General features: G+C 47.5%; 1 protein-coding gene across 1 annotated transcript in view; it reads left to right on the top strand.

Moving 5' to 3' along the window:
- NAALAD2 (N-acetylated alpha-linked acidic dipeptidase 2) overlaps window positions 1-16699 on the top strand; it is a 1042620-nt gene that overhangs the window by 562083 nt on the left and 463838 nt on the right. Inside the window, exon 10 of the mRNA XM_069639397.1 lies at window positions 10424-10509. Within this exon, the coding sequence (XP_069495498.1) occupies window positions 10424-10509 (86 nt within the window). The remainder of the gene's footprint in view (window positions 1-10423; window positions 10510-16699) is intronic.

Genomic DNA, 16699 nt, shown 5'->3' with positions numbered 1-16699 from the left:
ATCCCCCCATTGAGAGCCATAGCTGGGTTACACCCTGCGAAGAAGCGGAGAGACACTATGCAGCCCGCATTATGAGGGGAGCCTGCCTGACGTAGGAGCAGCCCCTTGCCCCAACCTGTGGCATGGAACCAAGAGTAATCACAGCCCCCCCAGCACCGGCGCATTCACACTGTAAACCGTGGAAACATGAGCACGGCGGAGGTCCCAGGTCCGACCTGGGTATGAGAGACTAAGACAGACATAGGGGGGGAGAAAAAAAGAGGTCCCGGAGAAACAACATATGCATCATTGGGCATCCGGAAGGCGAAGAAGGAACAAATCCCACAGAATACATAGAAACAATGCTATTGCAAGAAATCGAAGATGGGGCGCTCATCCAGGGATTCGCGGTAGAGAGAGCCCACCGGGCATTGACACGCAGACCGATGGCGGGTGTCCCGCCAAGGCCCATCATCGCTAAAATACTGAATTACAGAGACCAGGAGAGAATCCTAGAGTATTTCCACGAAAGGGGCACAATAAGAAGACTGTCTGCAGCCATAACAGCATACCCGGATTACACACTCCAGGTACAAAGACACCGATTAAACTTTGGAGCTGTTAAGAGGAGACTGCGGGAGGCGAATCTTAAATATATGCTGATGTACCCTGCAAAGTTCAAAAATGTTCATTAAAATAGGGCCCTGTTCTTCAAGACCCCAGAAGAAGCCATGGATTGGCTGGATGCACAGAACGGCCCACAGGAGACAACTGAACAACGCAGGGGCAAAGACGACAAGTGAAGTAGCAGTCTCCAACTCTGAGGTGCTGTATATATAATAACACTGGGACTTGAATATAGACTCATGGAGGTCAGTCAGAAGGTAGTCAATACATAATACAGAAGGCGGTCGAACAATACAGCATATTTGATGCGGGAGACACACAGGTCCCAACTCGTACCTCAGTAGATAGATTAGCTAGTTTGCCAGTAGTGCGGCAACCACCTGCGGGGTTCCTAGCACTGAGTAAATCAGGGCAGGACTAGATGTGGGAAGGCCTGAGATCCAGGGATGGAGCTGGGCTACAGTTGGGGAATGGGAGGGTAGGGGGAGAGGGGATTGCTGGGGAGTTTGTAGAGGAGTTAATTAGAGATCGAATGGAGGGACGGGAGGAGAGGGGAGCGGGGAGATGGGGAGTTTGTAGGGATAGTGGGAGGGAACGAGCTTGCATCATCGGGGGAGGACGAGAAGAAAGGGGGAAGGGATGGGAGTCAAACGATAATGGGTGACCTTAGAATAATAACTTGGAATGTTACAGGTCTCAACAGCTACCTGAAGAGGAATAAGGTATTGATGTACCTTTCGAAGGCAAAAAGTGGACATAGCCTTATTGCAAGAAACCCACCTAACCAAAGAGAAACAAGAGTTGGTGAATAAAAAGTGGAAATGGACCACCATGGGAGCAACGTACTCGGCATACGCCAGGGGAGTACTCATTTGGGTGGTGCCACATGTGCCCTTCCAGATGCTGCAGGCTAGGGTGGAGCCGGATGGGAGATTGGTAGTGATTCGGGGGCTGGAGAATAGAGAGCTGTGCATCATAAACACATACGCTCCAAATCAAAATAAAACGACCTATTTCAAGACACTTTATAGCCAGATCAGTCCTTACGTGGGAGGCGCAGTAGTATGGGGGGAGACTTCAACTGCACGTTGAATCCTAAAATGGATAGATCAGACATGAAACTTTTGCCCACCCCAGCTGCAAGACATATGTAGACTGCAACACCCGGGAGATAGGTGCTACTCACACTATGCCGCCCCGCCTGACCTGTACACCAGACTGGATTACATGTTTGCCACCCCGGAACTTGCTGGGGAAATAACGGGTTCTGAATATAAGGCAAGAATACTATCGGACCACTCCCCTCTGGTCCTGGTGTGGCAGCATCAGCCCCCTAGAGCCAAGATTCCAACATGGAGGCTTAGAACGGAGGCATTGAAAGACATGGTATTTCGGGAGGACCTGAGGCAGGAGATAATCTGGTATTTCGAAGAGAACACTGGAAGTGTGGAGTCAGAGGGCACTCTGTGGGAGGCCTTTAAGGTGGTGGTAAGGGGGGGGCGGCCATATCCAAATCCAGATGGCTCGAAGGGGATATAGAGTGAGTACTACAAGAGACCAAAAAGAAACTGGAAGCAATCATGAAAAGAGGGCACCTCACAGGAGGACGCCAATCTAGTGAGTCGATTACAACAGGCGTGTGCAGGGCTCTGGCAGAGGTTATGTAATCTGAATTATAAAAAATATATTGTGCGACAACACGCAGGGGGAGACAAACCTGGAAGGCTGCTTGCATGGTTATACAAAAATGAGACGCCAAGACCCACAATTAGAGAGATAACTGGGAGGAGGGCCAGGTCTGGAACACCCAAGAAAGCGTGAACGAGGGATTCCTTAGATTCTACAAACATCTCTACGAAGACACCGGAGAGATAGCGGAGCAGGAAACTCTGGAGACACTAGAAGACATACGCCTACCTAAATTGAGTGAGGAAGACGGAGAGAACCTGGATGCCCCAATCGCAATAGAGGAATTAGAGGTGGTGGTAATACACCTGCCCACCAGCAAAGCCCATGGGACAGACGGGCTCCCCAGCGAGTTTTATAAAATGTATAGACGTAGGAGGTGCTCCCCCCATTACTAGCTATGTTAAACAAGGCCTTCGAGAAAGGGAGGCTGCCAGAATCCCTGAGAGAGGCGGTAATTATCCCACTCCTCAAATCAGACAAGCCAAACACATACTGTTGGTCGTACAGACCACTATCCATGTTAAACCAGGACAGTAAAATCCTCACGTCTGTGCTGGCGAACAGACTTAAGTGAGTAATAAACTAACTTTCCCACCTTGATCAGACCGGATATGTCCCAGGTCGTCGCATATCAGATAACCACAGAAGACTCCACCATATTATCGAACAGTCAGAGGGCGACCCTGATGAAATAGCAGTAGTCTCGCTAGACGCAGTGAAAGCCTTCGACTCAGTAAGATGGTCATGGATGATGGCGGCCTTGAAAGAATATGGGATAGGCCCAGGGTATCTGCGGTGGGTGAAAATGGTGTACAGCTCCCCAATAGCACAGGTAAAAACGGGAGCGATAATCTCAGACAAGGCAGAGGCACGAGACAGAGCTGTCCATGGTCCCCGATGCTGTGCATCCTAACCTTAGAACCATTAGCGATCTGCCTGAGACAGCAGTACGAAAAAATAGGGGTCTACAGTAAGGGAGGTCCGCACCTGATATCATTGTACGCGGACGATATGCTGTTATACCGGCGGTACCCGGAGGAAAACGTGCAATGTGTCCTGGAATTGATGGAGTGCTATGCGACCCTTTCAGGTATAGCGGTAAACCCAAAAAAATCGTGCATGTTCCCGCTGGGGAGGTACAGAGGAGTCCCAAAAGAAAACCTACCCATCTTGCAGATAGCCTGGCAGGCCAAAACATTCAGATACCTGGGGATTAATATATACCATGCGGCCAAAGACGAGCACAAATATAATACGGAAAGGGCAGTAGAAGGGATCAATAACAGCATGGGGTTCTGGGCAAAGCTCCCCCTGGCAATGATGGGAAGGGCCGCCTTGCTCAAGATGGTGATCCTGCCCAGGTTATTTCCTTTTTATCACAAATATCCCACTCAGTTTGCCAAGCGTTTCTTCATTAAACTCCACAGCCTATGCAGAGGTTTCCTATGGCATAACTCTAGAAACAGAGTGGCCCTATGGAAACAGAACACAAATGACAGAGAGGGCACAAACCTGCCGAACTTCAAGATATACCACCTGGCGGGGCAGCTACAATACGTGGCCAGGTGGCTGTTGGAAGATGAAACATTAGAGTCCAGACTGCTGAGGGGGGAATGTGACCCTTGCTTTCTAAGAGAACTGATATGGTTATCCAGGGCAGAGCTACAGGAACGACCGAGATTGCTGGAACTGAGCTGGAATACATGGTGCAAAGCATGCTGCGCTATGGGTAGCCCGACCCCATGCTCCCCACAGGTGCCACTGGTGGCGCTATGCGGGGTGGATGAGCAACTAAAGAAAGGGGTCTGCAAGCATTGGGAGCTGGTGGGCCTGGTGCCCTTGGGAGATATATGGCAAGATGGGAAGGCACTGGACTTCCAGACGTTAACGGAAGACACAGGAATTCATATGGGGCAATACATCACACACACACAAGAATAGTCAAACATGCAAAGGAAAGGTGGCCTGAAATAACACTAACAGAAGAACCTGGCACTGCCATAGAAACAATGTATGATATTTCGGAGGGAGTGCATGAAATATCCCGGATCTATGAACTGGTGATGTCCAAAGTGGGCAAGGAGCCGTACCAATTAAGACAGGATTGGGAGGTGGAAGCGGGAGAGCCTGTGCAAGACGGGCAATGGGAGAGGGTCCTGAGATATCATAAAAAGGTGTCTAGGAATGCGAGGCTGCAGCAGATTCAGTTATGTCACCCATAGGGCGTACGTGACTCCCCGTAAAATTGCTAAATTTGGGAGCACGGAAGCAATTGCCCCAAGTGCGGGGAGGTGGACGCCGGGATGATCCACATGTTCTGGGCATGCCCGGAGGTGGGCAGATTCTGGGGGGAAATCAAGCAGCGATTGTCCGATAAGGGAATCAAGCTAGAAGTGGAATCCGTGTGGGCATGCATGATAGGAAGATTCAGCAGACCTCGCAACCTGAGACACGTATGCAAGCTGAAGTACCTGGCCTACATACTGGCCAAAAGGAGGATAGCCATGAGCTGGAAAGCAGCCCATGGACCCAGACTGGAGGTATGGTGGAACAATCTTTTGAAATGGGCTGACGCTGAGGCAGCAGCATGGTATGAGGCTGTCAATAGGTGGGAGGAGACAGAAGTGGGACCACTGACAGCATGGAGACAAAGGGTAGCCACACTGTCGGGACCCTCCCAGGCCGATACCAGTGAATGAGATATGTCGGAAAACGGGGAAGGGGACAAACCCCATGAGGCGGGAAGTCTGATGGACACAGATGGAAGCTCGAGTTGTAGATAGGATGGTTCCCGACCCAAGGCAGCCTCATGGATGATGCAGAGGGATTTGAAATTGATCCTTGCAGCAACTGGGAGCCAGTGGAGTTTTTAGGGCTGGAGAGATGCGGTTCCTGGACTTGAAGCCACAGATAAGTCTTGCTGCCCTATTCTGGATTGGCTGGAGGGGTTGTAGAGAGAAAGAAGGTAGATTTTGGAAAAGGCTATTTCAGTAGTCTAGCCTAGAGGGAACCAGAGATCTGGAGACATTGAGCTTCTGGGGAAAGTGAGAAAAGGGACATTCCTTTGAGAAGGAAGAGTGGAAAGTGGGACTTCTTGGCAAGGTCCTGAATGTGAGGGAGGAAGGGAAGAGAGGAGTTGAAGATGACTCCAAGGTTTCCGGATGCAGATGAAGCAGATGGGGATGAGCCCATAGAGGATGGCCAAAGTGAGGGGAAGAAAGAGGGAGCAGGAGTCCAATGGGAAGGATCTCAGGCTTGATGGCATTAAGGCAAAGATTGTTGGAAGTGCACTAGGACTGGGTGGCAGATATGCAGTCCAGAATGATGGAAGAAGCAAGCAGAGGGTCAGAGGGAAGTTTGAAAAGTTGTGTCATCTAAGTAACACTGGAAGTTGGGGGAGAAGGTGGAAATTGGGTGTGCCAGTGGAGCAAGGTAAGTGTTAAAAAGCCAGGGAGAGAGGTTGGAGCCCTGGGGGACACCACAAGTGGAGAAAGAGGAAGAGGAGGAGAAAGTGCCTAGAATAACCTTGGACGGACGGTCATGGAGGAAGTAGGTCAGCCAGTCTTGTGCCCACTCTGAGATACACAAGGTATCATATATCCGTTTTGAAGATGGAGTGGTTGACTGTGTCAAAAGCAGAGGAAAGGTCAAGTAGAATGAGGACAGCTGGAGAGTTGGAATTCAGAGATGCGAGCAGTTCCTCACAGGTGTTCAGAAGAGCAGTTTCCATGCCACTGGATGCTCGAAATCCATATTGACGGTGCAAGTTCTGTGAGGTAAGTTGGGGGAAGGCCAGATTCTCCAGGAGTTTCCCGAGGTAGGGGGTGAAAGATATAGGGCGGTAGTTGGCTGGACAAGTGGCATCTGCTGAAGGTTTTTGTCAGGAGAGGGGGCACACAAGGGAGTGCTTGAGGGAGGAAGGGGAAGATCCAGTGGCAAAAGAGTGATTGCAGAAATCAGCACATGCAGGAGCAAGAGAGACAATATTGTCCTTAATAGTTCATAGAGCAGGGGGGAAACCTGTTTGGAGGAGACCTTCATGGAGCAGACAACTCCGTGACTCATCAGGTGTGATGAGGTAGAAGGAGGAGAGAAAGGTGGGAGGAAGGTGGGAGACCATAGGAGACAATGGTATGGAGGGGGAGCGGAGAGGGACGCAAGGATTCTCAGGAAGCCTTGACTTTTTGTAGTAAAATGTGTGGCCAATGCGTTGCAGAGGGCTTGGGATGGGAGGGCTAATGAGGAGACTGAGAAAGGGATGGCTAGTTCCCTGAGGATTTTAAAGAGTTCAGCCATGTTGTCGATGCCTTGGCGCAGACGGAAAGTCTGTATTGTCTTTGGAGCAGTTGACAGTCCAGCTTGTCAGCTGGTGAGCCAGAGGTTTGCTACTTCCGTTCTGCAGCTCTGCACTTGCGTTTCAGGGCTGCAAGTTCAGAGTCGTACCAGGTGTTGGGATTGGAAGCAGGTTTCAGGCGGATCCTCATCACTCGGGCAAGGATGTCCAGATTGTTGGTAATGGCCAGATGGAGGTTGCTGGGAGCGGAGTCGGAGATATAGTCTGCAGTGGCGGGAGTGGTGGGGGGATAGGTGGGGTGAAGGTAGATGTGAAGGCAGCGGCTGACACACTTTTCATTGGACGGATGTTTTTGAACGAGGTTGGCAGGTCTGGAGGAGGTGTGGTCAGAGGACCCAGAGGAGAGGAGACGAGAGGAGAGAGTGGTCGATCAGGAGAGAGGGGTGGTCAGAGGGGAGGAGAGTGAAATATAAGAGGGAATGAAGGCATAAAGAGTGTGTCCAGCCGAGTGGGTTGGACCAGAAAGGAAAATGGTGAGGGAGAGTGAGGTGCAAGGGAGAATGGATAGGGAGAGTGAGGTGCAAAGGTCACGGAAGAGAGTGGATGCTTTGATGGAGGATTTCAACATCCATCTGGACTCCTCTATGAGGAGGAGTTTAGAGGTGGTTGTGCCAGATGGCCTGTAGATAGAGGAACTGGTTAGAGAGGAGGGAGATATAACCATCTTGCAAACCAGGCTATAAAAGGAAGAGAAAGGTTGGGTGAGTATGAGGGAGGAAAGGACCCACTCAGGGAAAATCAGGGCAACCTCCCCGCCAGCAGGGTTAGGGCGAGGCTTGGAGATCTTGTTGCCTTTAGTGGGAGTCAAAAGCAGTGACTGATCTGGTATTGAACCACATCTCGGTAAGAGCAAGGATGTCGAGGTTAATGTCTTCAAGAAGGAGGCAGATGTCAGCAGCCTTTGATGGCTGTGCAAGTGTTAAGTGTGGCTAGATGAAGGAGATCTCCAACTTTTTTGAAGGTTTACCGAGGAGGGGTGCACAGGAGCGGTACACCAGTCAGAGGGATGAGGGCAGAGCGAGTGAAAGGTAGTAGCAGATGTGGAAAGGTTGTTAATGAGGGACGGCAGGTGGCGGTCAAATAGGAGGTTGGGTTGAGTACCCTGAACCAAGATGGTGCCAGTGTGATGGACATTAATTATAAACCTGGATGATGCGAAGCCCGGAATAGGACTTCCCATTTGGTGCCACCATAAATGGGACAGGATGCGAAAGGGAAGAGAGTAGGGACGAGGAGTCCATAGATCTGGAGAGGGGACAGAGAAGAGGATATCAGTGATGACCTGTCTGGAAGTTGCACTGACATGGGTGTCTGCTATGGGTAGGTCAAGGTTAGTGGTCAGGATGTCTTTTTTTTAAATTTATTTTTTAATGCTTTTTTCTTCCAGAGGTTGTGCGAGAGGTGGGTGATAGTGTAGCAGTTAGAGAAGATAGGGGAGATGTTGAGTGCCATAGAAGTGGCAGAGGATATTTCCTGCCCCTCCCAGCCCAAAATACCCACTTATGGGAACTCTTAGAGTGCAACGTTTGATGGTAAGTCTTGATTGAAGTGAGCTCAAAGTGCTTGCCAATGTTTTTTGAAAGTAGTCTTCTGAGACTTCATTACTTAATTGCAGCTGTAAACACGCTGCTGGTGTAATAAATTACTTAACCAAGTCTGCATTCAGCCACTCGATTTAGAAGCACCTGGCGAGTCCTTTTAATGAAGTCCTGTTAAAAACTAGCATTGTCAAAGCCAATAAGTATTAGGCGAGCACTTTACCCATGGCTGCACAAAAGCCCAAACTGTTGGTATGTTCATCCCCCATCCCCTACACGCATTGGTCTCCCTCTCTGTGCTGCCGTGCCCGTATATTCATAGGGAACCTTTTCGACCCTTCAATTAAAAAATACCACAAGCCACCACTGACTCGTTGTATATGGATGGAGATGCATCTGCAAATGTATGAATTAATTTATTTATTTATTGTATTTGATTACACGCCCAAACTCTTGGGTATCACGGCGTAGGTTACATATATCTTCGTTTTCGTTGATTTTGCAAGACAAGAATAATTGCAGATTACAAGTATCGTGATGTGGATTACATATATCTTCGTTAACAAGTCAAAGTTGCATACATTATGATTTGCAGGAGTGGTACAAACATATATTTAAACTGGTTGTCATATGATACAGCAGTTATCTAGTGGAGCTTGGTAGGTTGTAGCTCAGTGGGAGTACATGTGCTGGAGTTTCAGTATTTATTGAACAACCAGGTTTTTAGTTGCTTTTTGAATTTTGGTAATGAGGTTTCACTGGCCAAATGGGGCGGCAATGAGTTTGAGATGCGGGGGGCTGCTGTGGGGAAACTAGTGTTGCCTGCTCTTGTGGTGGTGAAGTGTGGAATGTGTAATTGAGTGTAGGAGTTGTATCTGAGAGTTCTGTACGAGGCTTTGCGTGTAATGCATCCATTGAGGTAGGTGGGGGCAGTGTCATGGAGGCATGTGTGGGTGCTATTTAGTGTTTTGTGGAGGATTCCTGCTTGTAATGGGAGCCAGTGTGCATCTCTTCTATGTTGTGTTCTTCTATTGATGCCCAGTGCTGCTCTGAGGGCTTTATTTTATGAGTTGGAGTTTGGTTAGGTTTTTTTTTCGAAGTGCCTAGCAATAGAATATTGCAGTATCTATTTTTGTTAGTATGAGGGCTCTCGCAAGTGTCAGGCAGTTATCCGAGGATAGGAGGGGTCTGCTTAGGGTGATAAGTTTGGCAGTTTAGGCCGTTGAGGCGAGGGCACTGATGTGGTTGTTCATTGTGAGATTAGAGTTGAGGTGAACTCCTAGTGTTTTGACTTTGTGGGATATGGTGATGGGTGTGCCGTTGATTACTATGGTGGTGTGGTCTGGTGGGAGTTTACTGAGCCCGGAAGGGGATCCAACTATTAGAATCTCAGTTTTATGGCCATTAAGGCAGAGACTGTTATTGGCCATCCAGATTATATGGAGTTGATGGTGGCCGTGTCCTGTTCCAAATTACCTGTGATGGGTATAAGTATCTGCGTATCATCAGCAAAGTTTGTGTAAATTACTCCCATAGCATCTAGTGCTGCGAAAAGTAATTTAGTATAGGAATTGTATAGAGTTGGAGAGTGACAGGATCCTTGCGGTACTCCTAATGGTACCAGGATGGGATCTGCTGCAACTTCCCCTAGGGTGACTCTTGATGTGCGATCGGAAAGGAATGATTCTATCCAGGCGTTAGCCTTCTGGGAGAAGTGGAAATTTGAGGATAGGGTTTGGCATAGTTTGTCGTGGTCGACCAAATCAAACGCCGCTGAGAGGTCTTGGAGTAGTAGGATACACAGTTTGCCGGAGTCCCTGATAGCGTCCATCTGGTTTTTTTAAATCCAAGAGGGTGGTCTCCGTACTGTGATTGGGATGGAAGGCTGATTGTCTTTCCGCTAGTAGATGATTCTGTTCAAGATGAGATTGTACTTGGGTGTAGGCTATTTTGTCTATGATTTTAATAAGGAAAGGCACAGTTGTGGCTGAGAAAGCGAGAATGGACACAGGCATGTTTCTTGGTAAGGATGAGTATAAATGCAGAGAAATTACTTTTAAGGTGCCTGCTGAACTCTAGGTTGCAGTAACCTGAACGGGTGAACAATGTAATATGGCAAATGATGCATTGTACAATTGACTTTAAATGTCTTAAGATACTTCACTAAAACAATGAATACATTTTGTTTTCCATTTGTGTTTGCATGCTGTAACTCTTTTCTTCCTGCTTCTTTTAGAAAGGTCAGAATGCATGTCCACACCAACAACAAAGTAACCAGGATATATAACGTAATTGGTACAATCCGAGGATCTGTAGAGCCAGGTCAGTTCATCTTAATTGTCACATATCTCATATCACACATGGGCCATTGCAGCAACGACGTATGGGCCACCACTATATGCATGAGCAGTGTTTGTAGGTCGCCCACGGACCGAAGACCAGGGATGTAGCTGACCACTCACCAGCATGGAGGGACTTAAGCCTGTTCACAGGATCTGTGGTGTTTAAATAGCAACATGCAATAATTGATTGTGTTTGTGACACATTTGTTGATGTTCTGTGTACTCCTTGTGCACCACACACTTAGTATAGGAGTGTGGAGAAGCATCCTTATTCATATCTTTCTAATACACGTTCACCTTTACATGTTGTGGTGGGGAGTTGGGGATGAAGTTTAGTTCATAAGCTCTGCTGGTATTTAAAGAAATGTTTGTTTCAGTGTGTTTGGTATTTTTTATTATTTTCATTACCTGGATTATCAAAAAGACATTGCAACTACTTGCCAGTTAATGATGAGGAGCAGACTTGGCGCAGGGATCATAACTGTCTGTGATAGACTAATATGGGCCCTTGATGGTACTGAGCATTTCAACCTTGTGTAGTATCATGTGAAAACGGTGGGCTTTATGTGCTGCTGAGTGGTGGAAGAGTGGAAGATGCAGCACTGCTTGTTCATATGTGGTATTGATGGCCACGATAATCGCACTTAGCTGATATATGTAATGTGAAGGTTTCTTCTATAGCGCTTAACAGCTTCTGGTTGCTTTGTAGATTTAGTCAGTAGCATACTGACTGTGGGGTCAGTGGGAAGCTTGCCCCCCCCCACCCAGGGCTTCAAAGTGTTAGATTATGTTGATTTGTTACCGGCGCACCGCTACCAACCAGGGGCAGTCTTCAGGCACTCGTGTGACTCTGCACGAAAGGGGGTGTTGTGGAGGTTAGTGATAATAGATATGTGATAATATAATATGTTTTGCATGTGGGGGTTCGTGATGGAGGCCTCGTGGGTTGTAACCATATGGGCAAGGTTCAGTGCCTCGTTTTGTGGTAGTGTTTTGTGTTGGTGTGTTGTGTGGGGTTGTGGTGGAATTGGTTGTGCACTCTGGTTTGATAGTGTCCATAAGGAGTCCAGTGTCCTGGGTGGCTGAAGCTGTAGGATTATCCTGTGTCTCGGTGTGTAATTGCATTGTTGATGATTTTACTTACTATGTGGGGTGGTTCATTCTATGTTTGCTTCATCATCTAGATGCTGGGTGTGAACATAGGATTGATTCTTGGTTGGTTTATGTGTAGTGTGGCTAGCCCAGGTCTGTTGTAGTGGTGTCAGTTAAATTGGGGGAGCAAGAAGGGGAAATCGGTAAGTAAGTCGGTCGGTTTGTTGGAGCCTTTGGCGTGGCTCTACGTTTGCCGCTTGACGGTATCTAACCAGATTCTATGTTGTGGTTCTTAGGACCATCTTGTCTCCTCTCTAGTTGTTAGTCTGTGTGGTTATTGTTGCCGTTGTCCCTTCAAGATTGTCATTGTCATTGTCTGTTGAATAGCCAGATTTTGAGTCATTTCCTGAAGTTGATGCAGTCTTCTGTGGTTCTAATTTCATAGGTCATGGTGTTTCAGATGTTGGCAATTAGACAAAAGAACGCAGTTCCGCCAAATTTCCTTTTTCCATAATGTTTTGCCACCATTTGTAGGTCATTGCTGGATCTTAGGTTCCTTTCTGGACAATACCGGCTAATCTTGTCTTGGAGGAATTCAGCTCCTTGTCTGTGCAAGGCTTTGTGGGCGATGCAGAGTGCTTTGAATTTGATGTGTTTTTTTTAAAACATTTTTTACTGGTAACCAGTGTAGGCTTTTCAATGCTGGAGTGATATGGTCTTTTCTGTTCAGTCTTAATAGGATCCTGGCTGCCATATTTTGCACCCTTTGGTGTTTCTTGGTGAGTCTTTCCGGCATTACTAAGTAGATGCTGTTTGCATAGTCAATTCTTGTGAGTATCAGGGATATGTTTGGGAGGGTTCTGTGAGGGAAGGACAGTTGGGGAGTAATCCTCCGAGTAGTCTTGGGAGGTAGAAGTTTTTTTGGGAGATTGCATGGACTTGCGGTTCCAGGGATAGTCCGTTGTCCATTAGTATTCCTAGGTTATTTACTACATCAGCAGTCTCTGGTTGCATTCCCGTGCCTGCGGGCCAGTCCGGTTGTGGTTTCCCTCTGTCGAATCATGCGGGTGAGAACATTATTTTCGTTTTTGCCAGGTTCAGTTTGAGGTTGTTTGTCATCCAATTGTAGATGTCTGTGAGGCTGTTGTTGAGGCTGTTATTTTGTTCCTGGATTCTGTTTGTTTTCACAATCAGTTGTGTGTTGTCTGCGTAGTTGTAGGTGGCAAATCAGTGGGTTTGAATGATTTTCATCAGTGGGCACATGTAGGCATTGAAAAGCAGAGGAGAGATGCTGGATCCCTGTGGGACTCCACAGGATATATTTTTGGTGATTGAGGTGAACGGTGCTAGGTAGGTTATTTCCGTTTGGTTTGTTAGGAATGAGGTAAGGCACTTTGGTGAGGATTGATGTATGCCATCAATCTTTTTATTAGTGTTGCATAGCTGATTGTGTCATATGATTGTGTCATATGCCGCTGATACGTCCAATCGTATGGGGGCAGATTGGACATCATCGCCTGTGTTTATTATCATGTTTTCCCATGTCGATAGCAGTGCCGCTTCTGTGATTGATCTGAAGCCAGCTTGTGACCTGTCGAGTAGTCCTTTTTTTTTTGGACATATCTAAGTAGGATTTTTTACACATGGTTCTCCAGGGTCTTTGCTGGGTAGGGCAGGCTGGATATCAGTTTGTAGTTGCTCGGGTCTTCTGCGCTTTCTGATTCCTTTTTTATCAGTGGTTTAATGTATGCTGATATGAAGGAGAACAGTACTATTTCTCTTTTGAGTGATAGATTCATTAGGTTCCGGAATTGTCGCCGGGGTTCTGTGGTTGAGGACTCCTTTGAAGATGTCAGGTGTGGGTTGCAGGGGTCTCTTGGGGATCCTGCAAGGTTGGTATCCTTGATCAGTGTGGCAAATGTTTCTTCTGTGATTGGTTCTAGGTGAGTTTTACTGTGGTCTGCGTTTTGCCACTGGTATCTCTGGTTCGGCAGTCATGGTTGTATTTGCCCAGACTATGTTGATGGTCTCCTGGATTGTTTCTATTTTTGCTCTCAGGTGGTTGGTGATGTCACAAACTGCTTGTATCGGGATGATGGAAATCTTGCAGGAAGAAGGGTTTTTACTCTCTTTAATGAGAGCTGCAGTGAGTTATTTGCCGATTCTATTCTTGTGGCGTGATAGTATTTTTATTCTTTGAGACTGGTGATTTTGTATAGTTTGAGTTGTGTTTGGTATTTTATTTGTCTTGTCGGTTGTAGTGTTATTTCCATTTTCTTTGCATTTTGTGTTTTTTTTTTTCTTCAGTTTATCTGTGAACCATTTTGCTGTCATTATTTTTGGTGTCGCTTTGAATGTTTTTGCTGGTGTCTTGCTAATCCAAGTGTTGAGTGTGTCTTCTGCTGTGTCTGCGCATGTTTCAGTGGGTTCTGTTTTGCTTGGCATGGTTGAGGCTAGAAGGCTTGTTAGGGCCTCTAGGTCTGCGTTATTCCAATTTATTTTCTTGCTGCCATGGAGGACATTCTTTCCGGCCGGTAGGCGGGTTTGGGATGTGATGTAGAATTGTATAAAGTATTGATTACTCCATACCATTGGTGTAGGTGGTCAGATGTGCATAGTCCTTTCCTGCAAAAAATTGCATCCAGGGTGTGTCCGGCATTGTGGGTGGATCCATTTACTATTTGCTTGAAGTGCAAAGTTTCCAGGAGTGCGCAGAGTGAGTTTGCTGTGCATTTGTTTTCCTTTTCGAACCAGATGTTGAAATCTCCCAATATAAATATGTTGTAGTGCTAGGCCCTAAAGACCCTTGCATATGGAAACAAGGCACAATCATCATACACTAAGTGATACAACAGACACAAGGTTCGATTTCCAAGTACTAGGGTTTATTGCAAAGAAAATATTCTCAGTCGGCCGACTGGGGTCTAACGTCTCGCAATGTGTGTCACCCAGACCTTGTGAGATGCAAGAGAGCGAACATTCTACAACAGTATCATACATATGAAAAGACAATAATAATCTTTGTGACACATCAAAAACGCCCATAATGTATGCGCTGAAGACGGCTGCAATGCACCAAGCGGAGCCGGCCAAAGTCTGATGGAAGCAGAGACTGCCCGCTTAAGGAAGGAGCGGAAAGTGGTGGAAGTAATAAAGTGGACGGAGGTTGGCAACACGGCGGTGGAGCGTGGGCAAGCCTGCAGCGACAAGAGGAAGAGCCGGCTGGAGATTGCATGGTGCAGCAAGTGCCCAGGAGTTGCGGACGAACAGAACTGTGTGCGGGGGAAAAATGCTCAGGACAACAATAATGCCAATGGAAACAGAGGTGCAGTAACACAAATACATATACCCGAGGGGCTGCTTGGCCAGACGGCTCTGGAACATTGAAGAAATTACGCAGCCCTGGACTTGCAAAACAATGGGGGATCATGGAAACATTATCTCAAAACAGCTGAGATGAGACGTGGATATGCGGCTGTAAAGCAGAATCCCTCGAACAACGGGGACTACTGATAAATAAACACTGTGCAGTGCTACATAGTCGCCAGCGCTGAACTGCAGAGAATTGGCCTTACAACATTAGGCTGGTGAAATTGACACCTGTATGAAAGAAAGGTGCTCTGGCGCAGCACGGGAATCAATGAAATTCACAACACGTGTAAACTGGCCATAACAAATGACTCAGGAGCGCTACAGAGTCACAGTGTGCCCACAGGGAGGCACAGATAAGACAGACACACAAGGCAAACCCAGACCAGGGTCAGTACAAGTGACAGAGTAGAAAAAACAACCACATTGGCCCGACCCAAGTGAGGAGGGACATATACAGCACAATATTTGTAGAACGGAAGTGGGTGCAGTACAGGAGGAGGTGAATCCCCTCAGGCAAGACGTCAGAACACAAGGGGGAATTGGAAAAAAAGATGGCTACGAACACAGCTGCATTCGCATTTCACAAATCAGAGATTCACATCTTGGAACAACGAGTGAGCAACCTGGAAAATAAGGGTGAAGAAGCAGAGGGGCGTGCCCAGAGAAACAACGTATGCATTGTGGGACTACGGGAAGGAGCAGAGGGATCAAACCCCACAGATTTCATCGAAACTATGCTGCTGCAGGAAATAACGGGAGGGGTGTTGACCTAAGGATTCGCAGTGGAACAGGCACATAGGGCCTTAACGCGGAGGCCACCACGAGGGGCCCTACTGAGGCCAACCATTGCCAAAATCCTGAACTATCGAGACAGGGAGAAAATACTTGACTTTTTTAGGAAGGAAGGAACGATGCAAAGGGCATCGGCGAACATCGCGGCATACCCGGATTATACATTGATGGTACAAAGACGGCGCGTGAACTATGGTGCAGTGAAAAGACGGCTGCCGGAAGCAGGGTATAAGTGCATGCTGATATACCCTGCGAAATTGAAGGTGTACCACCAAAACAGGGCACAGTTCTTCAACACTCCAGAAGAGGCATCAGATTGGCTGGACACGCAGAATTGCCCATCAGAGACTGGCATCCAGAAGGAAGGCGGCACAGATAGTAACATAGAGGCTGCGGTACCTAAAGTGCAGCGGACTCAGACATTGGGACTTGAATATAAGATAGGGCATAGGCTGTTGTGTCTCCGGCTACATAGGCCACGATGAGTATACTAGAGCGAGGAGATAGAGTAAATTGCAGGAGCCCCTAGGAACCCGCTATTATACCCCCGTAAATAGATTAGTTAGGATACCAATAGATCGGTATCACCCTGCTGGGTTCCTGATCTCGGCAACCCGGGATAGGACCAAATGCGGGAGAGCCTGAGATCCAGGGATGGAGCTGGGCACCAGTTGGGAATAGGGTCGGGGGGGGCTAAGGGAATGTGTGCAGTGAGGGATATTGGGAGGGGGGCCGTAGTTGAGAGATGTTTAAATTGGGGAGCGAGCCTACATGAAAGGAGGGAAGAACTTAGACTTGGCCTGTATTTGCGGAGGGAAGAGTGGGACCTGGATAAGTTATGGGAGACCATAAAGTAGTTACCTGGTATGTTAAAGGGCTCAATAGCTATTTAAAAAGGAATAAGGTTATGATGT

Source organism: Ambystoma mexicanum, chromosome 7q (genome assembly GCF_040938575.1).
Source record: "Ambystoma mexicanum isolate Mex_15411 chromosome 7q, UKY_AmexF1_1, whole genome shotgun sequence".
Lineage (NCBI taxonomy): Eukaryota > Metazoa > Chordata > Amphibia > Caudata > Ambystomatidae > Ambystoma > Ambystoma mexicanum.
Note: the sequence above shows the minus strand (reverse complement) of the source record. Positions and strands in the feature narration are given on the sequence as shown.